This window comes from Pelobates fuscus, chromosome 1, assembly GCF_036172605.1.
Source record: "Pelobates fuscus isolate aPelFus1 chromosome 1, aPelFus1.pri, whole genome shotgun sequence".
NCBI classification, from domain to species: domain Eukaryota; kingdom Metazoa; phylum Chordata; class Amphibia; order Anura; family Pelobatidae; genus Pelobates; species Pelobates fuscus.
The window spans coordinates 37,912,844-37,935,876 of NC_086317.1; the positions used below are offsets into that span (position 1 = coordinate 37,912,844).

General features: G+C 43.2%; 1 protein-coding gene across 2 annotated transcripts in view; it reads left to right on the forward strand.

Moving 5' to 3' along the window:
- Positions 1–2,357: 2,357 nt before the first annotated feature.
- The window catches only part of SCAF4 (SR-related CTD associated factor 4), an 84,018-nt gene continuing 63,342 nt past the window's right edge, over positions 2,358–23,033 (forward strand). For both annotated transcript variants that reach the window (XM_063448024.1, XM_063448035.1), the window contains exons 1-2: positions 2,358–2,621; positions 19,965–20,048. In XM_063448024.1, the coding sequence (XP_063304094.1) occupies positions 2,592–2,621; positions 19,965–20,048 (114 nt within the window). In that variant the 5' untranslated portion in view covers positions 2,358–2,591. The remainder of the gene's footprint in view (positions 2,622–19,964; positions 20,049–23,033) is intronic.

Consider the following 23,033-nt stretch of genomic DNA (forward strand, 5'->3'; position numbering starts at 1 on the left):
GGGTCCTCAAACTACGGCCCGCTGTAGTCACTTACTCCCAGCTCCCTTCGCGCGGGAGGGAAGAAAGAAAGGCCGTGAGGACGGATGAAATACTGAATGTATTTCAGTATGTATGTATGTCGGTATGTATGTATGTGTATGTATGTCAGTATGTATAAGTCTGTCTGTCTATGTATGTCAGTATGTATGTATGTCTGTATGTATGTCCTTATGCGTGTTTGTGTCTGTCAGTATGTTAGTATGTGTCTGTGTGTCTGTATATGTCTATGTGTCTAGAGGATAGGCGTAGGTCTTGGACTGAGCGCAGGGGTCTCGACGGGACATACTTGTGAATGAGGGAGGATAGGTATGTTGGAGCAGCATTATGTAGGGATTTGTAAGCAAGCGCCAGAATTTTGAATTGGGCCCTATATCTAACTGGAAGCCAATGTAGGGACTGACAGAGCGTGGAGGTGTGGGAGGTGCGACCGGACAGGAAAATAAGCCTTGCAGCTGCATTCATTATAGATTGCGGCGGTGCAATCACAGCAGTTTCGACAGAGTGACCAGCGCGGAATCCAGACTGAAGGGGGTCAAGCAGAGAGTTGGATTCGAGAAAGTCTGTCAATCTGGCGTACACAACTCTCTCGAGGATCTTGGAGGCAAATGGCAGTAGCGAGATAGGGCGGTAGTTGGATGGGGAGTTGGGATCAAGGTTGGGCTTTTTCAGAATCGGGGTTACGGTTGCATGTTTGAAGGGTGAGGGAAATGTGCCAGAGGAAAGGGAGAGATTGAAAATGTTAGCGAGAGGAAGAGCAAGAGAGGGAGACAAAGTGCGGATGAGATGCAAGGGAATCGGATCTAGGGAGCAGGTGGTGGGGCAGGAGGACAGGAGCAGAGCAGAAACCTCTTGTGTTGTAGCAGGTGCAAATGAGCATAGGATGGCAGGGGGAGTGGGGTTGGGTGATGTATTGATAGGGGTAGGAGAGAGATTAGAGATCTCTTTCCTGATTGTAGAGCATGTGTGTGGGTGCTGTGTGTGTGTGCTGTATGTTTGGGTGATTTGTGGGGGTGGAGGTGGGGGCAGATTAGTTAATAAATATCCCGTGCTGCTGCCTTCCCTGGTGGTCCAGTGCAGGTGGGGGCAGATCAGTTAATATCCCCCCTCCCTTCTTACCTTATGTAGGGAGGGGGGATGCTTGTTGCTGCTGCCTTCCCTGGTGGTCCAGTGGAGCGTGAACTCTAGCCTGCGGGGCTAGAGCTCACTCTTGCGAGATCTGAGCGTTGCCGCGTGAGAGGAACTCGGCGGAGCTGTCTACTAGAGCTCCCCGGGTCCTCTCCTGCCTCCCTCTCTGCCTCCCTCCCTGCATGTGGGTTGGTGAGGGAGATCTTTGATCTCCCCACCGGCCCATGGAGACTTAGAGCAGAGCCGGTGCACAGATAGCACCGGCTCTGCATAGAACGACAGGGGAGATCCTGAGATCTCCCCTGCTGGTCTCAATCCATAGGCACCCCGTGCGCACGCCTATGCCAGGTACTAATGAAAGTATTTAGAAAATTGGGCAGACTAGATGGGCCGAATGGTTCTTATCTGCTGTCACATTCTATGTTTTGATATTAATTACATTATTTTATATGGTATGGTTATTACATTACTTTATTTCGTATAATAATTTTTTTGTATGGCATTATTTTATATGGTATATTAATTACATTGTTTTATATGGTATTATTTTATATGGTATACTAATTACATTATTCTATTATTATTATTTTCTATTGTATATTTCATTATTTTATATGGTATATTAATTAAATTATCTTATTATTATTTTATATTGTATATTACATTATTTTATTTGGCACATTACATTATTTTATATGGCATATTAATCACATTATTTTATTATTATTTTATATGGTATATTAATTACATTATTTCATACGGTATATTACATTATTAGGTATATTACATTATTGTATTATAATTAACAATTTTATATGGTATATTACATAATTTTATTATTATTTTATATGGTATATTATTATTATACTATATTATATTATAATTATTTTATATGGTATATTGCATAATTTTATTATTAATTTATATAGCCATTGTACAGCGTTACGGAATCTGATGGCGCTATATAAATAATAATAATAATAATAATAATAATAATAATAATAATAATAATATGGTATATGCGCTGCTCTGTGTATGACTGAAGCAGTTGGCCCCGCCCCTTCTCTCAGGCCACCGCATGAAGCCCCGCCCCTTCTCTCAGGCCGCCGCGCGGCTCGCTCAGGGCAGTGCCAGAGCGGGAAGTTGGTGACGTCACTGGCAGGCGGGGAGAGCACGCTCAGTCAGTACCCAACGTGCTGCGCGCGACAGGCTTCCGCCATCTTGTTCCGGCCAGCAGCCCACCATTACCTTGTTTCTTTCCCGCCTCGTTCCTCCCCGCCCCGGCCGTTCGCTCCCCTCAGGACTCGGTGTGTACCGGCGGGCCATGCTGGATCACACAGGGCAGCGCTAGGGATCCGCCGCTCCGTCCCTCCCGCCGTGCAGCCCGCTCCTCCTCCCACACCCGGGCCCAGCGCTGGACTCCGACATGGACGCCGTGAACGCCTTCAACCAGGAGGTGAGGGGCCCAGTCTGAGGGCATTGGGGGGTGAGGGGCCCAGTCTGAGGGCACTGGGGGGTGAGGGGCCCAGTCTGAGGGCATTGGGGGGTGAGGGGCCCAGTCTGAGGGCATTGGGGGGTGAGGGGCCCAGTCTGAGGGCATGAGGGTGGCTTGACCTGGCCACCAACTGTCTGAGCAACAGGCCCTAACACTACAATCCCCACTATCCCCAGCATGACACTGCTATCCCCACTACCCCCAGCATGACACTGCTATCCCCACTACCCCCAGCATGACACTGCTATCCCCACTACCCCCAGCATGACACTGCAATCCCCACTACCCCCAGCATGACACTGCAATCCCCACTACCCCCAGCATGACACTGCAATCCCCACTACCCCCAGCATGACACTGCAATCCCCACTACCCCCAGCATGACACTGCAATCCCCACTACCCCCAGCATGACACTGCAATCCCCACTACCCCCAGCATGACACTGCAATCCCCACTACCCCCAGCATGACACTGCAATCCCCACTACCCCCAGCATGACACTGCAATCCCCACTACCCCCAGCATGACACTGCAATCCCCACTACCCCCAGCATGACACTGCAATCCCCACTACCCCCAGCATGACACTGCAATCCCCACTACCCCCAGCATGACACTGCAATCCCCACTACCCCCAGCATGACACTGCAATCCCCACTACCCCCAGCATGACACTGCAATCCCCACTACCCCCAGCATGACACTGCAATCCCCACTACCCCCAGCATGACACTGCAATCCCCACTACCCCCAGCATGACACTGCAATCCCCACTACCCCCAGCATGACACTGCAATCCCCACTACCCCCAGCATGACACTGCAATCCCCACTACCCTCAGCATGACACTGCAATCCCCACTACAATCCCCACTACCCTCAGCATGACACTGCAATCCCCACTATCCCCAGCATGACACTGCAATCCCCACTACCCCCAGCATGACACTGCAATCCCCACTACCCCCAGCATGACACTGCAATCCCCACTACCCCCAGCATGACACTGCAATCCCCGCAATCCCCAGCATGACACTGCAATCCCCAGCATGACACTGCAATCCCCGCAATCCCCAGCATGACACTGCAATCCCTGCAATCCCCGCAATCCCCAGCATGACACTGCAATCCCCGCAATCCCCAGCATGACACTGCAATCCCCAGCATGACACTGCAATCCCCAGCATGACACTGCAATCCCCAGCATGACACTGCAATCCCCAGCATGACACTGCAATCCCCAGCATGACACTGCAATCCCCAGCATGACACTGCAATCCCCAGCATGACACTGCAATCCCCAGCATGACACTGCAATCCCCAGCATGACACTGCAATCCCCAGCATGACACTGCAATCCCCAGCATGACACTGCAATCCCCAGCATGACACTGCAATCCCCAGCATGACACTGCAATCCCCAGCATGACACTGCAATCCCCAGCATGACACTGCAATCCCCAGCATGACACTGCAATCCCCAGCATGACACTGCAATCCCCAGCATGACACTGCAATCCCCAGCATGACACTGCAATCCCCAGCATGACACTGCAATCCCCGCAATCCCCAGCATGACACTGCAATCCCCAGCATGACACTGCAATCCCCAGCATGACACTGCAATCCCCAGCATGACACTGCAATCCCCAGCATGACACTGCAATCCCCAGCATGACACTGCAATCCCCAGCATGACACTGCAATCCCCGCAATCCCCAGCATGACACTGCAATCCCCAGCATGACACTGCAATCCCCAGCATGACACTGCAATCCCCAGCATGACACTGCAATCCCCAGCATGACACTGCAATCCCCAGCATGACACTGCAATCCCCAGCATGACACTGCAATCCCCACTACCCCCAGCATGACACTGCAATCCCCACTACCCCCAGCATGACACTGCAATCCCCACTACCCTCAGCATGACACTGCAATCCCCACTACCCCCAGCATGACACTGCAATCCCCACTACCCCCAGCATGACACTGCAATCCCCGCAATCCCCAGCATGACACTGCAATCCCCGCAATCCCCAGCATGACACTGCAATCCCCGCAATCCCCAGCATGACACTGCAATCCCCGCAATCCCCAGCATGACACTGCAATCCCCGCAATCCCCAGCATGACACTGCAATCCCCGCAATCCCCAGCATGACACTGCAATCCCCGCAATCCCCAGCATGACACTGCAATCCCCGCAATCCCCAGCATGACACTGCAATCCCCGCAATCCCCAGCATGACACTGCAATCCCCGCAATCCCCAGCATGACACTGCAATCCCCGCAATCCCCAGCATGACACTGCAATCCCCGCAATCCCCAGCATGACACTGCAATCCCCAGCATGACACTGCAATCCCCAGCATGACACTGCAATCCCCAGCATGACACTGCAATCCCCAGCATGACACTGCAATCCCCAGCATGACACTGCAATCCCCAGCATGACACTGCAATCCCCAGCATGACACTGCAATCCCCAGCATGACACTGCAATCCCCAGCATGACACTGCAATCCCCAGCATGACACTGCAATCCCCAGCATGACACTGCAATCCCCAGCATGACACTGCAATCCCCGCAATCCCCAGCATGACACTGCAATCCCCGCAATCCCCAGCATGACACTGCAATCCCCAGCATGACACTGCAATCCCCACTATCCCCTGCAATCCCCACTATCCCCTGCATGACACTGCCCCCTGCAAACCCCACTATCCCCGGCATGACACTGCCCCCTGCAAACCCCACTATCCCCGGCATGACACTGCCCCCTGCAAACCCCACTATCCCCGGCATGACACTGCCCCCTGCAAACCCCACTATCCCCGGCATGACACTGCCCCCTGCAAACCCCACTATCCCCGGCATGACACTGCCCCCTGCAAACCCCACTATCCCCGGCATGACACTGCCCCCTGCAAACCCCACTATCCCCGGCATGACACTGCAAACCCCACTATCCCCGGCATGATACAAGAAAAAGTGTAGAGTAGGTTAGCGCTAATAATATACAAAGGAGGCAGCAACCTTACAGAGGGTCACCCTCTAACCCTCTGGGATAAGGATGTACAGGAAAAAAGGGGAGAAAAGGCTGCGCCAAGAGATACAATAAAATAAGTCCCAATAAAAATATAAAAAGGATATATATAAATATATATAAAAGTCAATATAAAAAGGAGGATAAATGTCTATGTTGCGCTGGTGTTCTCTCTTCTTATGATGCTTTGGATCCTCCCGTGATATGTAAAATATAAAAGGGAAAAGGACCAATGATGCAGATTGTGGAGTACGTGGAAAATGAAGAATAAAGATGTAATAAACTCACATTTGTATGAGCTATAACCAGCTCAGGTGGAATGGGCGTTCTGCAGTATAATCCCTGCTAGTAGGATATCAGGAAATTCTGATCCACTGGTGCTGTCCAATTCTCAGGAGAAGGGAGAAAAATATATAACAGATAGTGCTCTCTGAAGATAAGATGTGGTATATACAAAACAAAATAAATATACTCACAGTATACAGTGCAGATGACACTGCACTTGAGATATGGCGTGGGTGGTATAATCCCCACCTTAGGATATATATAACGTTATTCCATTTTGATAAAACCCTTGAGGTGAAACGCGTTAATGGATTTTATTGTATACTTTTAATAATAAATTACGTTTGGCTTTATCTCTGTGCCATTCATATTTTTATTATATATATTTTTATCACTCCAATTTTATATTATCCTTTCCTGGCATTTTATATATCCTAAGGTGGGGATTATACCACCCACGCCATATCTCAAGTGCAGTGTCATCTGCACTGTATACTGTGAGTATATTTATTTTGTTTTGTATATACCACATCTTATCTTCAGAGAGCACTATCTGTTATATATTTTTCTCCCTTCTCCTGAGAATTGGACAGCACCAGTGGATCAGAATTTCCTGATATCCTACTAGCAGGTATTATACTGCAGAACGCCCATTCCACCTGAGCTGGTTATAGCTCATACAAATGTGAGTTTATTACATCTTTATTCTTCATTTTCCACGTACTCCACAATCTGCACCATTGGTCCTTTTCCCTTTTATATTTTACATATCACGGGAGGATCCAAAGCATCATAAGAAGAGAGAACACCAGCGCAACATAGACATTTATCCTCCTTTTTATATTGACTTTTATATATATTTATATATATCCTTTTTATATTTTTATTGGGACTTATTTTATTGTATCTCTTGGCGCAGCCTTTTCTCCCCTTTTTTCCTATCCCCGGCATGACACTGCAAACCCCACTATCCCCGGCATGACACTGCAAACCCCACTATCCCCGGCATGACACTGCTGTCCCCGGCATGACACTACACCGCCCCCCCTACCCCTACCCTGCATAATTTGTGCGGCTTTTAAAGAATATACAAAATCTTCTATATATTTGCCTACAGGTTTGCTAGCAAATGCATCGATTGAATCAGCAGTTTAAAGGCACACTATAGGTACCAAAACAACTTTAGCTTAATGATGCGGTTTTGATGTATAGATTATGGAACTGCAGGCTCAATTCTCTGCTATTTAGGAGTTGTCATTTTTTTGTTTATACAACCCTAGTTGCACATCCCTGCATGTGACTGCCACAGCCTTTCTATACACTTCCTGTAAATTGAGATCTAATGTCTAAACGCCTTTTATTGCATAGCCTGTTTAATTTAGAATGCCCATCTCCTGCGCTGTTAAAAGCCTTTGAGACCCTACATGAGCCTCTTGTATGTGATTAGTGTGTGATTTTTTTTTTTTTCTTTCATGCATGCTGTCTGTCACAGCTAGGGGAGGTGTGGCTATGACTGCATGAACAGAAACAAGTGATTTAACTCATAAATGGCAGATAATTGAAGAGTGAAACAGCAGAGGCATGGTCTATACCAGAGATATGCAATGTTTAGCACTGCAAATATTTTGGACTACATCCCCCATGATGCTTTGCCAGCATTATGGATGTAATAGCATCGTGAGAAATGTAGCCCACGGCATCTGGAGTGCCGAAGGTGGTCTACCCCTGGGCTATACAGTAAAACTTTTTTTATTGATCAAAAGTTGTTTTGGTACTAATATCTCTTTCAAACTAAGAATTGTCAGTAATTGAAATGGAATTTCACATTTATGGCCTAAATAGCCTTAAAAAACAGTTCATCTAGTTTGCCCTTAAATGTTTGATTAATTTTGAATTCCCAGCAATTCTTATTTTAGTGAATAATTTTGTTTAAGTTTACAGTTTGAATAATCCTATTTTAGCCATTACATTAGCAACATTACTTTAAGCTAAAATAGGTGTTAGTGTTCATATTGGGGCTACCAATTCTACTGCAGTATCTGTGAACAAAAGGGAGATTTTAGTATGAGGTCCAAACGTCTTGTTTTCCTCTTGGGTTTTTTTTGCAGGCACCATGGGGAAAGTCTATGGGTAAACCAGGAATATATATTCACACACAACTTTGTTATATTAGGCCATTTATCCCAAAACAGCATTTCCATTCATCACCTGTGATGAGTGGAATTGCTTTGTAAACTATGGTATTTTGCTGCAGAGGACACATGACCCCCTCCCACATTTCTCCCAATGCTTGTTGCTCTTCACTCCTTCTCACACTCAAAGGGTGCAATTTTTATTGTCTGGTCCAGTTAAGCTGTCTCTAAATAGCTGAGTGAGTTACATTTGACTAACATCTGAAATATTACAGCTAAGTGTGCTCACCTGCAGTTCAGTTGAAATTTAGTTTTATGTATAGACTTCATAATCGAGACAAATCTAGAATATGTGTCACGAGCGTGGGCTATAGGCCCAGCCGAGACAGTGGGGAGAGTGTGGAAGTGACAGGGTTAATGACACCAGACCCCTGGTTACCTGTTGCTAGTCCCAGCAACCAGTCAATTAACCCCTGCAATCCCTTCTACACTAACCTCTTAGTACACACTTTTAAACCCGGGCGTCTTAGGTTACCCCACACACAGGAGAATTATAGTATCACAGTTCTACTTTTACTGATCAAACACATATAATTAACCCTTTTTGGTAACATGTTTACCTGAGCTTTCCTCTGGAGAGTGAAGCTCAGAGAACAGAGACACAAGCTGATTAAGTAAACATTTAATCTGACAAAAAAGATTAACAGTGCTGAGTACAAAATACAGAAATAAATGACATACAGATAACAAATTGCAAAACAGTTCATAAAATAAAATAGGAGAAAACACAAGAAATTCCTTACATATATTTACCCCGTATAGAATTCTTGTGGGAGTCTTAGATGGTATAGGTCTCCTAGAAGTTACTGACAAAAGAAAAATGAATAACTGACCTCTCTGGATTGTCCAGCACCCTCATTAATATACCTAAACTAGTTGTTGCTCAGTGGGCAGATCTCTGCGGGGGGGGGGGGGGGGGACATCAAACACCAACACATGCTTTTTGGCATGACAATATGTTTAATAAAATTTCAGCATAGGGGGCATCAAATGATATGCAGTACTTGCTGTCAGTTATAGGCAGTTAGCTTCATAATGCGCAGTGAATACACACTACAGGTTTAGTCTGACAAGTGAATTGAAAAAAACTGTATGAATGAAACCCATTTTCACACTAAAGTAGTTTGCGTCTAAATCATGAGAAAATGCTTAGTGAATAAGCTTAGTCTTCAGGAATCTTTCAAAAGAAGGTTCTGTATTCTCACATTACTTTGGACAGTACCACTCAAAGCTGACAGAAGGTTAAAGTTACTACCATTACAGCTGGGTACACACAAGCACTGATATTGACGCAGTATGGAATTTATCTACTTTTTTTTTTATTCCAGTGCAACATTTCCTATATATTTTTAAATGCAACGTGGGGATCTAAACGGGCACTCTTAAACACCATGAATACTATAGTTTGTCACATATACTGCCCCATATTTTTTATAATGCCGTAGTAGAAACTCCTTTATCAAAATCTGTAAAGCTTTCAATATGTAATGTTTAGATTGTTGTATGTATTTGTTTCTTCTTTGCAAATTAGTTTACTATCTCCACTTCTGGGCACCAACGTGAGGGCAAACAAATGTTGCAGTTTGTTTGCTGTGAATGAATCCTTTTTAATAAGTCAGGCTTAGACTGGTACAAATCCGTTCGCTATAGCTTGCTATGCCTGTCAGATATTTTAAAGTACTGAAAAACAGTTGGCTGATCACTTGCCCACCTTTGACATTTCATTAAATTTATCTGTTAGATTATTTTGTTTGCTTTGTTATAAAATACCACATAAAGTCTGCACTGATTACCGTTTTGTTAACTGCTTACAGTACTGTAGAAATTATGTTGGCAATCAAATGTGCTTTACAGATAAAACTATTGGAGATTGCTCATGGAGCACTTATGTCTGATTTCATCAGGCACCATCCATTTTGCAATGAGACAGCGCATGTGCCGAAGAGTCACCTTCTGCAAGGATATTTCCTGACTGACTCCTCTTCCTGTTTTATGTAGAAATGCCTCAAGTACACTTTTTTTTTTTTTTTTTAACGTCAATTAGTCTTTACAAAGATTTGTCAGCATCTGTTCTTGTGCCCAGTATTTCTAGTAGCTATAGTATTGAATATCTTTATTTGCTATGTGGAAAAGTGTTTAATACAACTTTATATTTTTCTTTTTAAATCTTTGCTAAAACTTTCTAATGCTTGATAATGTCTGACAGGAGTCAAACTCTTGAGTGTAAACTTATGTAATATACAACCATGTCAACTGGAATATTTAGTTGTATACATAATATAGATTTTAAATCCTGCCTTGCAGTTTTGATCAATGAGCAGGGTTTTTAAAGGGACACTATAGTCACCCAGACCACTTCAGCTCAATGAACTGGTCTCGGTGCCAGGTCCCTCAGGTTTTTTTTTTTTTTTTTTTTTTAATTCTTTATTTTATTCGTGCATAGTGGGAACAAACGTTTGCACAGCCACAACAGCTGGTGCAGACCAATACGTAAACATCTTAGAACATTGGTATGGCATCAAAAACAGTGCACATTTTTTGTTTTTTGAAAGTCAAGGCATAGAATAAGTTGAGTGTGGAGCAGGCTGACACTAAAGAGAGATGGCCACATATTTACAATGGTAAGCAGATGAATACAGGATAGGTTTAACTAGTGCTTGGGGATATTAGACTAATGTGTCTGCTGTGGTTTCCACCGGAGGAGTGCATGAAGGTAGCCTGCAAAATGAATAATAGTGAGACAGGGTTCAATACATAGATGAACAACGTTGGCTTAACACAATGCCTATGTGATACCTCAAAGGGAAACATGCTGTTGAGAACCCCATTATATTAATGGGCTAGCATTGGGTGTATATAAACAAAACAATATATGCTAGGCTTACTGGCTACATTGCCATATTTGGCATTGATATCTTAAAATGCAAGTGAATTAAGCAAACCAGGAAAAGTACAACAGGAGGAGTTCAACAGTCCACTGGTACCTGCTTCACTCTGCTAAGGCTGAGGTGAGTAAGGCTGGTACATGAGTAGTCGGGTGAGGAGCACCTCAGTTAATGATTTAGGTAATTTGCAAAACAAAAAGAAACAGAGTCATCGGCAGTCCAGTGGTACTCACGACAACCTTGTAGGTAGGAGCAACAGGCGTCCCGGCGAAATGTAAGGTAGGTATGGGACACATGCAGCCAGTCCGCCTTAGGCCCTCAACCCACGCCAGTCCTTGAGGCCCGCCGCCCGGCAGCAAGAATCCGCTTGGCAATATGTGGCCAGTCGGTCTCGACGGGGTGTTGCGGGAGGCATTGGAACCGGGCAGGCTTGCTGGTGTGAAGCTGTGCCGTTTTCCGAATTGCTGTGTGGGTCTTCATATGCGGGGTTGTGCTTTGGTGGTCGGAAGGTTCAGGTTCCTCTGAGTGGGGAGTGTGTCGGGCGGGTTCGATTGTCTCGGTCTGATAGCCGTGGGACTGACTGCTAGCGTCGGAGGGATATGTCGTCCGCTCTCGCCGCTTCGGTCCCCGATTCCGTTTCTGACCCGAGACCGCTCCGGTGGCTGGAGGTAAGTATCTGCCTAATTGACGCCGGGTCGTTGGTCGTATCCATGCCGCCAGTGTACATATCGCTAAGTGGAGGGACCGGCCTCTGATATGGAGTTTAGTCCATAAGTGATTGCATGTGTTGGGATGAGTCCTGAGGTGTAGTGACCCAGAAAAGGTCGGTGGAGTGTCCATAATGTTTAGTGTCTTCTTCTGTGTCCCCTGCTTTCCTCTCCCTGCTTCGGCTTGCTTGGCTTTCCGGCTGATGGCTCCATAGGCATCACTGTCCGATGTAGGCCTGTGCTTCCCGCCCTTTGTGCTCCGCCGACCCGTTTTTTTTCGCCCTGCTTGTGTTTTCTCTGTGTTCCGCTTATTTCGAGGCTGCCAGGGATCAGGTTTGGATGGGTGCTCTTGTAAGATTTGTTGGGCGGGTACTGGGTTTCGGAGGGACAGCGCTCCCCAGAAGTCGGCAATTGGGTTGTCCAGGAAGGCCATCGTTCTGGGCATCACATCGCCATAATCAGGCGTGAGGACCGCCGCGTCCGCCATATTGGTTATGCCATGTGGGTTGTCAATGCTGGTTGAGGCCGGGTCGCTTAGTCCTGGTGGAGGGAGTGAGCCTCCAGGGTGGGGACCGGGATCACCCCCGCCGGTCCAAAGGGGGGGGTTGCAGGGTGCCATCAAGGGTTGTACAGAGGTCTGCCTGAGCTTGGTTGAGAGAGCGGCCGCCTCTCCCCTCCGCGCTGCTTGCTAGGCCTAACTCCGACCCGTTGAGGGTTTGATGCTGGACGGCTGCCACCGATCGGGCAGAGCCGGTCGCCTTACACCTGGCGTTCAAAACCTCGCTTTCTATTTCGGAGAGAGCCCCAGTAGTACAGGTAAGTCGCTTAATTTCAATGATTTGCCCGGAGCTCTCTGATAATGCGTCCAGCCGCCATCACAGTCAGGCCCCGCCCCCGGTCCCTCAGGTTTTAACCCTTCTGATGCAAATATAGTTGTTTCAGAGAAACTATGTTTACAATTGGGGTTAAGCCAGCCTCTAGTGGATGTCTTTCGGACAGCCACTAGAGGCGCATCTGCGACGCTGGAGGCATATTATGCCTCCATCGTGCAGAGCGTCCATAGGAAAGCATTGAGAAATTATTTCCTATGGACACTTTGAATGCGCGCGCAGCACATAGTGGGGGCACCCTCATGGCACTATAGTGTCAGGAAAACCGCTGCATCTAAGTCAAGTGATTTTGGTGCATATATGCTAAACCTGCAGCATTGCTGTAAAAAAAAAGGTGTGGTTTTGTTTGTTGTAATCCTTGTGACCCTAGTGGCTGTCAGGCAGAGAGCCTCCAGGGACTTTTGAACACATCTTAAAAGTGTCACTGTCACCCCATTTTCTTTCTCCATGTTGAGCATTTCATAAAGATATAATTTACATTGCTTGTGTGACAGAGCCGTGTGTTTATGTATTTTCAATCCTATTAGTGTCCCTTTAGTCCACACTGCAGTATTGCTATAACCAGGATTATGGCAGTGTATTTCCCCCCCCCCCCCCAAATAGTTTTTGGTATATATCTGATCTCTGCAAACATTTTCCATAGTATGCACACATAAAGGGACACTATAGTCACAAAAGAACTCTAGCTTAATGAAGCAGTTACGGTATATAGATCATGATTTCACTTCTCAATTCTTTGCCCCTAGGGTCAGGAATACATGTAGTTGCACTGGTGACTATAGTGTCCCTTTAATGTAAACGGCTATGTTTTCAGCTGCAGGGTTAAAACTAGGGGGACCTAGCACTCAGACAACTTCATTGAGCGGAAGTTGTCTGGGTGCCCATAGTGGTCCTTTAAACACGTATGGAAGGCTTCTGCATGCTCTAGCAGGCCACTGTCTGAGCAGGAGATGAAATAAAATTTAAATGACGCTGCAATAAAGGAAGTTTTTATATTAAATCTCTCTTTACAGGAAGTGTTTTGGAAGCACGTGTCAGTTACATACAAGGCGGTGCAACTAGAGTTGGATAAACAAAGTGACTTATCTCTTAAATTGCAGAGAATTGAGCAGTGAGACTGCAGGACATGATCTATACATCATAACAGCTTCATTAAGCTAAAGTTGTTTTGGTGACTAGTGTACCTTTACATTTCTGGCAATTCTCACTTTAGTGACTAGACCTTTAAAACTCCCACATTGTTCACATTATAATTTTTTAACTAACCGGTTCATTGGCAGAAAAGCAACATTTATAACTGATTGACAGGGAGCCAAGATGCAGACCATCAGTTACAGGATAGATGTGCAGATAAACCTTAATATGAAAAACCTGAGAAGCAATATTTCCTCTTGAAAGTAGCTTCTTGTATAGAATCATGTGCCTCTGTGAGTCTGCCCTGAGGCTCCATTTGATAGTTCTGTGTAAGTTACTGTTGCATGGCAATGTGCTCATTAAGGAAACATTGTATCATCATAAAATAACAGAGCAATTCAAAACTCTTATGGTGTTATGAGGACTATTATATGGGCAATATAAGATATCTTTACAGATACATTTTGTACAGTTAATGGGATCCAATAGTGCTAGGAAAACAAAGCTCTTTTTCTGGCACTATAAGTGCAATAGGCCATCCCCTCCTGCGGGGCTCAAGGGGTTAAAACCCCATCAGCCACTTACCTGAATCCAGCGCCGATGTCCCTCGGCGCTTGGTCAGGCTCCGCCCACGCTCCTCCCCTGCCAACTTAAGCCGGTGGGAGAGACCTAAAGCGCATGCGCGGCAATAGCTGCGCGCGCATTAGACCTCCGCATAGGAAAGCATTATGCAACGCCTTTTTATGTGGACAACTGACACTGGAGGTCCATGAGGATGTCCAGCTTCAGATAAAGGACCAAAAGTCCGTTTGGATTCCGGAAGCCCTCTAGTAGCTGTCTTAGACAGCCACAGTGGGCGGGCTTCTCTGGAACTGCAATGTTTTACATTGCTGCACTAAGAGCGAACAGGTCACAGCACCCAGACCACTTCAATTAACTGAAGTGGTCTGGGTGCCTAATGTGTCTCTTTAAAGAAAAAACTAGTTGTCAATACAAACACACAGAAGTCACTCACACACTCACAAATTGTTTTATTTTAATTTACGTCCACTCATCCTTCCTACCTTTGGGAGAGCTGGATGGATCCTTACTCAATTGGAGCTGCTTTGATCCTGTAATCTTCAAGCTCTTCTAGTTCTGTTCCATCGCTTGCCTTTTAGTGATGTGGGGGGCACAGCGTGGTGCGCAATGGAGCAGAGCAAGAAGAACATGAAGATTATTGCTCCCTCGCCGCTGCCTCAATTGCTTGTCTTGTTGGTGCTGTAATATGGCCAACCCTTGGGACCCACATGACAGACAGAACATTTAAGGGCCTTGACGCATTTGCGACCTCAGCAACCCATATAGTTCCGCCACTGCACATTAGGTCAAGTGCATTGACAGGCAACGGTGCAAGCAGTGTTCAACAGGCTGACAAATACCCAGACACCTGGGCAAAATTCTTAGACGTGGCACCTAGGATTTGTCGAGCCCTGTCTTAGTCCGTAGTTATGTGGCGCCCCCGTCCCAATTGCAATAGAAATATAGTTTAAAGGATCACTATAGGGTCAGGAACACAAACCTGTATTCCTGACCCTATAGTGTTAACACCACCATCTAGCCCCCCGGGGCCCCTCATGCCTCCATAAATATAGCAAAATCTTACTGTATTCAAGCCAGAAGCTGTAACTCTGCATGCTGTTTGCCTCAGGAAAAAAAAGCAGTCTGCTGACATCAGAAGTGGTGGCCTGATCCAATCACAATGCTTCCCCATAGGATTGGCTGAGACTGACAAAGAGGCAGATCAGGGGCGGAGCCAGCATGATTCAAACACAGCCCTGGCCAATCAGCATCTCCTCATAGAGATGAATTGAATCAATGAATCTCTATGAGGAAAGTTCAGTGTCTGCATGCAGAGGAAGGAGATACTGAATGTTTGGATGCATTTTAGGCAGCAATGACCTAGGAAGGATCTTTAACAGCCATCTGAGGAGTGGCCAGTGAAGTTATCACTAGGCTGTAATGTAAACACTGCATTTTCTCTGAAAAGACAGTGTTTACAGCAAAAAGCCTGAAGGTAATTATTCTACTCAACAGAAAAAATTCAATAAGCTGTAGTTGTTCTGGTGACTATAGTGTACCTTTAACTTACCTTTACTCCAGTGATGAGACTCCCTGTGCACTGCTTACTGCGCAGCTTTCCTTTCAATTGGATGATGCAAGGAGAATTGGGGACTGCACATCTAAATATTTCTCATGGAAAAGCATTGAATTCAATGATTTGATCATTTGGTCACCTGACTGTTTTACTTGGTCGTTGTAGAGGAAGACCTTCTTGTCATTATCTTGGAGACTGTCACTAGATGTGTGTTTAACCCTGCAATGTAAAGTACAGGGCCACTGGGCCACTGTACCCAGACTACTTAATTTAGATGTCCTTTACAAGAATTCTAAAAATATACACCGTAATTTAACATAAGTATAAAATGGTGCCTGAGGGTAGACTCGCGGACTTACTCTGGATTATTCACTAAAGTGAGAATTGATTTGGACTTCAAGTGGGTTTCATAATTTAGGCTAAATTAGAAAAATCTCTGTCAATGCTGTTTTTAGTTTGGCTATTCTGGTCTTACGTTCTCACTTGGTGAATGACCCTGACTGTTTTTTATTTGCAATGTTACAGGGGCAGCTTCTGTGCTCAGGTTCACCTTATCAGGTTGCAGGAGGGCACTGATTGCATCAGCACTCATCTCAATTGTCAGTCAGCTGCAGTTGCAATGCAGATATTAATTTTATATGTAATCGGTCTACTGTAGGCAGAAGTGTCTGTGACTGTCCTCAACATTAAACTATGGAGACTACCTGCACATGTAAGACTAGTATCTGGAAGTAAATGCCTTTGCCCCCACACAGTGTACAATTACAAAGATTACAACCTGCTTAGTGGTTATTAATGGGCAACTTCTCTGGAACTCACACCATTGGATAAAACAAAAATCACCCATAACTCCTGTTATCCTTTTTCATGAGGCAGATTTTTCTTGCAAAAGAATATTAAAGATTTAGCTAATCACGTCATTATCAATTTCAGACAAGACAAAGCATCTGTTGGTTGTTGGGCAAAAGTAACATCTCCAGGACGTACATGGAAACCAGAGTAATCTGAATGTACTTTTCCTGGTAAAATACTATATTAGATGTGCACCTTGGGTCAGACCGTATTTGAAAACGAACAGTTTGTCTCTGTGGTTTGCCCTGCTTCTGTGCAGGCAGAGAAAACTATAGAGACTGTTTTCAAACACTGCCTGACCCCAATGTGTTGGTATATGGCTGAAGGACCCTGTCATATACTAAAGGTAGAGATGCGTTTCTGTGAAATTCTGTGTGTTTAAAAATAACATTGACAAAAGTTGGTGGAAAATGGTTGAATAAAAAGTGTGAAAATGCTCTTGGTTAAAACCATGCGCTGCATGACGGCAGTGGTTAAAATAGACCTATAACACTTGTGTGCACACAACCGGTGTCTTTGGCTAATGTGTGGGTAATTATCAGTGCCAAATACGACTACTGTGTTATACAGAGCAGATTTGACTTTATTTCCTGTGTGGATAATCCTCGTGGCTAACTTTTCAAAATGCCTTTTATGCTCTACATATCTTCCAGTGTAACAAACACAACCTACTAATTAACAATAACATTTGAGAATATATATATATATATATATATATATATATATATATATATATATATATATATATATATATACACCGTATAAGCCCCAAAAAACTGGGAAAACTTATTGACTCGAGTAGAAGACTAGGGTGGGAAATGCAGCAGCTACTGGTACATTTCTAAATAAAATTAGATCCTAAAAAAATTATATTAATTGAATATTTATTTTCAGTGTGTGTTTGTGTATGTGTTGCAGAGCCTTGGGGGGGGGGGGGCATTTTTTTTAAATTTTTTTTTTATTATTTATATATATTTTTTTTCGTCCCCCCTCCCTGCTTGATACATGGCAGGGAGGGGGCTCTCACTCCCTGGTGGTCCAGTGGCATTGGCAGTTCAGTGGAGGGGGGCTGGCAGAAAGCGCTTACCTCTCCTGCGGCTCCTGTCAGCTCCCTTCTCCTCCGCGCTGGTCCGGTCAGCTCCCTCTGCAAGTCCCAGTGTAAGTCTCGCGAGAGCCGCGGGGTCATAGCGCTGCTCTCGCAAGACTTACACTGGGACTTGCAGAGGGAGCTGACCAGACCGGCGCGGAGGAGAAGGGAGCTGCAGGAGAGGTAAGTAAACGCTCTCTGCAGCCCCCAGTCTGTATTATGGCAATGTAAGTTGCCATACTACAGACAGTGACTCGAGTATAAGTTGAGGGAGACCTAATGCGCATTCACGGCAATGGCATTAATCAATGCTTTCCTATGGGGAACAATCTGAAGCTGCAGGTCCTCATGCAGACTGTGAGGACGTCCGATAAAGGACTAAAGGTCCGTTTAGATTCTGGTAGACAGCCAGTACAGGAGGAGTTAACCCTCAGAGGTAATTACCACTGTGGGGTTAAGAGACATTGCACCCAGACTACTTCAATGAGCTGAAGTGGTCTGGGTGCCTACAGTGTCCCTTTAACAAAGCAGCAGATAAGACATTCTAAATTAAACAGACTGTGCAATAAAGGAAGTATAAACATGTAATGGAAGTGTTACAAGAAGACTAAGTAATATGCAGGGAGGTAGAGAATTGAGCAGTGAGACTGCAGGGGTGTCATCTATACACTAAAACTGCTTTATTACACAGTTGTTTTTTTTTTTTTGTTTTTTTTTTTTTTTTGCTATAGTGTCCCTTTAAAACAAATTAGATGCTTACCACGGAATGCCACTTGTTTGCTACTGATCCCCAAAATTGTAAATAACCTGTTTTGTTATCAGTCAATCCTGGTCATCCCACAGTTTACAATGAAAGTGCTGCAAATAAGCCCATTCTCATCAAGTAGTTTGTCATGCACTTAATTGAAATACACTGCAAGTTAAACATAGTTTACGCAAATGTGGATAAAGACAGGAATAAGTGTGTAGGAAGCTCAACTGCCTTAAATAGGAGTTGACTTTATCATAATACATGCAATGTTTTACTCCTTGTAAGTTACAAAATATACATCAATTTAAGGCATTTGAGCCTGCTCTGCACCTGTTAGAGTTTAAGAGGCAAGCAGTAGACAGAACAAGCACAATTTGTGATTGTAGATTAGACGGGGGTCAGGAAGCTATTTTTAGGTTCATAACCTCTCAGGATACTGCACAAAGAAATTTTTCCTTCAATATCACAAGAAGAGACCATAAAAGCACAGGTTTATTGCTCAAAATTAGTATATAAAGTAACATATACCAGACAAAAATCATTTCACTGACCCCACATTGTACAGGTAACTAGTTCTATTCAAATGGCAGAAAATGAAAACGGGGTGGGGGCCAGACAAATTGCCGATATGCTGGATGGAAGGGGATGAAAGCATTTCACATCTGTAACAACGTTTTATCAACCTAGACCTACTGTGCAAAGAGTAGAATTCCTCATGTTGCCTCGCTGCCTCTACGATCTGGTGTTTACTGCATGTTATGATTGTTGTTTGTTTTTTTTGTACAACCATCTCCTGAAAGCCATACAAGCCTACGTTTCTTCTGTGTGTTAACTAAGATCCAGTATGCCTGCTCAAGCTTTACAAAATAAAAATATGGATTCTCAGGCTTGGCAGCCAAATGATTTGACTCTTATTATAAAACCTTTGCCCTTGTTTGAAGTGAAAAGAACCCCCAAAAAACAGGCCTAAATGGCGTTTTTCTAACTGTATATCTTATTTTAATGATTTTCCTTAAATTTACTTCGCAAAAGAGCCAAATAACACTGGGAAATTGATTTGTGAAACAGCCCTTATATATTTAGATGTACCTGCGAACACAAGTGGTTCATGACCAATACTCCTGCAGACTTGCATAATTCAGAGCAAGATAGTATCTTTGGAAAATGTATCTAATTTTACACCCTTTCCAACTTGGCTATGTTAGTTTTAGTTTCTCAAATTAATTTCCAATTCGCCAGTTATCTGTTTAGTAAATAAATTCCATTGTGTAGGATCTCTGAGTTTCCCTGGGTTTAAAGTTGGATCTAATGTTATGATTTTCATTTCCAGCTCTTTTCGCTCATGGATATGAAGCCACCAATATCCCGAGCAAAAATGATTCTTATTACCAAATCTGCTATCAAAGCCATTAAGGTAAGGAACTAATGCACTTGCAATGGCGTATTAAAGTATTTGTTGTTTGTATTTTTAACTCCTGATTAACCACTTAAGGACCGGCCCGTTTTTGCGATGTTTGTACGTTAAGGACCAGAGCAGTTTTAACACTTTTGTGGTGTTTGTGTTTAGCTGTAATTTTCCGCTCTCTCATTTACGGTTCCCATACAAGTTATATATTGTTTTTTTCACGACAAGAAGGGCTTTCTTTACATACCAGTATTTATATTATGTCATATATTGTATTTAAAAAAAAAAAGAAAAAAAAAAAATGGTGAAAAATAAAAAAAAACATGTTTTTGGACTTTTACTGGAAAAATCTTTTACTTATCTACAAAAGCTAATGAAAAAAACTGCTAAATAGATTCAAAATTTTGTCCCGAGTTTAAAAACACCCAGTGTTTACATGCTTTATTGCTTTTTTTGCAAGTTATAGGCCTATAAATACAAGTAGGAAATTGCTGTTTCAATATATATATATTTTAAATGTATCAATAGTGACATTGTTACACCGTTATCTGTCATAAATCCCCGAAACACACCTAACATGTACATATTTTTTAAAGTAGACAACCCAGGGTATTCAAAATGGGGTATGTCCAGTCTTTTTTAGTAGCCACCTAGTCACAAACACTGGCCAAAGTTAGCATTTATATTTGTTTGTGTGTTAAAAATGCAAAAACGCTAACTTTGGCCGGTGTTTGTGACTAAGTGGCTACTAAAAATGGCTGAACATACCCCATTTGCAATACCTTGGGTTGTCTTCTTTTGCAAATGGTATGCCATCATGGGGGTAATTCTCATTCCTTGGCTACCATACGCTCTCAAAGGCAACCTAACCAATCTGACAAATTTCAATAAAAAAAAAAAAAAAAGTAAAATCAAGCCTTATATTTGACCCTGTAACTTTCACAAACACTATAAAACCTCTACATGTGGGGTACTGTTATACTCAGGAGACTTCGCTGAACACAAATATTAGTGTATCAGAAAAGTAAAATATCACAAATATCACAGCAATAATATCCTCAGTGAAAGAGCTGTTTGTGTGTGAAAAATGCAAAAAACTTCACTTTCACTGACAATATCATCGCTGTGATATGTTTTACTGTTTTGAAACACTAATATTTGTGTTCAGCGAAGTCTCCCGAGTAAAACAGTACCCCCATGTACAGGATTTAGGGTGTCATAGAAAGTTACAGGGTTAAACACAGTGCTAGCAAATTAAATTATCTGGACTTTTGGCCTGGGTTGGCAGGCAGGTCCCTCAAATTGCAATCATTAAAATTACTTAATTAGGTAAAAATATTACATAAATATGCACGTAGAATTTTAATATATATATACATATTTATATATTTGACGTCTACGTGTATATTTATGAAATTATTTATGTAATTATGTATGTGGACATATGTATATTTCGTATTATTTTTATTTATTTATACATAGATATATATATCATTACATTCTAAGTGTATTTTGATATAAATATATATCAATATCAAAATACTGTTAGACTAAAATTGAATATATATATATAATTTTTTTTAATTATTAAAAATTATTTTTATTTTTTGTTATTTATTTTTATTAACATATTATTTGTATTTTATAATATATATATACCATATATAGTTATTATATATATTGTATATATTCGTGTGTAATTTAAATATAAGTGTATTTTTAGATTAATATACGTATATAAAAATACACTTAGTGTGACATTATATATATGATATATATATATACATATATTATATATAGGTATATATAGATATAATACATGTGTATATATATCATATATATATATACATATTATTTTTTTTACACTGATTTTTTTGTTTTACACTTTATTTTATGATTTTACATATGCAGGGAGACTGCCTGTCAGCACAGACAGTCCCCCTGCAGGCAGATACACAGACCCCTATTGCGGTCATGTGATCGAGTGATCACATGGCCGTGGGGTCCTGATCTGCCGAGGGGGGACTGCCCGGGCAGACAGGCAGTCCCCCTGGACCGGGAGGAGAGCTGATCGCCGCCGTGGGACCGGCGGCGATCAGGTAAGTTGCCCAAAACCGTTATGACGGTTCAGGACCGTCAGCGGTCCAAACGCACGTTTTACCGCTGACGGTCCTGAACCGTCAGCGGTCCTTAAGGGGTTAAAGAACTGGATCCCCAGGTTGTTTGAATCCATTTGCAATGGTTGGGTGAGACACATCTTATTTATCCTCTGCTCCGGTATATATTGTTTACTGTAGCATTACAGCCTTCTCCAGTGCAAAATCGACTCCCTTGACATTGTGAATAGACCACCAATTGTGATATTTTGATAATTATTTTACACTTAAAAATTGGGTCACTGGGTTCATTCTAAAATTGAAAAATGGTTCGCCATGTTCTTTCCATGTATGTAATTTTGGGTTTCCGTGGGGAAGAAAATAAAGAACATTTGGTTTAAATAATTGAATGGTTACTCTGACCTTTTTTTATTATAATGGTATTTTATTGCCCTTTTTCCCAAATATTAGCATGCCAACCTCCGTCCCCTTACTTCATATGTAAAAGGAGAACTTCACAGTGGTCCAATCAAATGCTCTCCTCTCAGTGGTCCAATCAAATGCTTCTCATAGAAAAGCATTTAAATGGACATATTTACAGCTTCAGAGTGCATGCTCTCTGCCAGGGAGTTAGAGGAGGGTGGATAATGGAGGGAAGGGATTAATGTTGGGATATAGGAAGGAGTGCACACAGAGTGGGAGTTTAGATTTAGACTTGCCCTTGAATGCATGCTCCCAGTGCTGGCTGCATAGTTAAAAGCTCATTATAACTTTCACCAGCTCACAGTACACCCTGAGGTGAGCAATTAAAAGTTTTGAAACTTAACAAACTCAACATTTTAAATGCATTGTAGTCTACCTCGTGCTTTCAGTAGTATTTTGTTCAGTTTGTCATTCA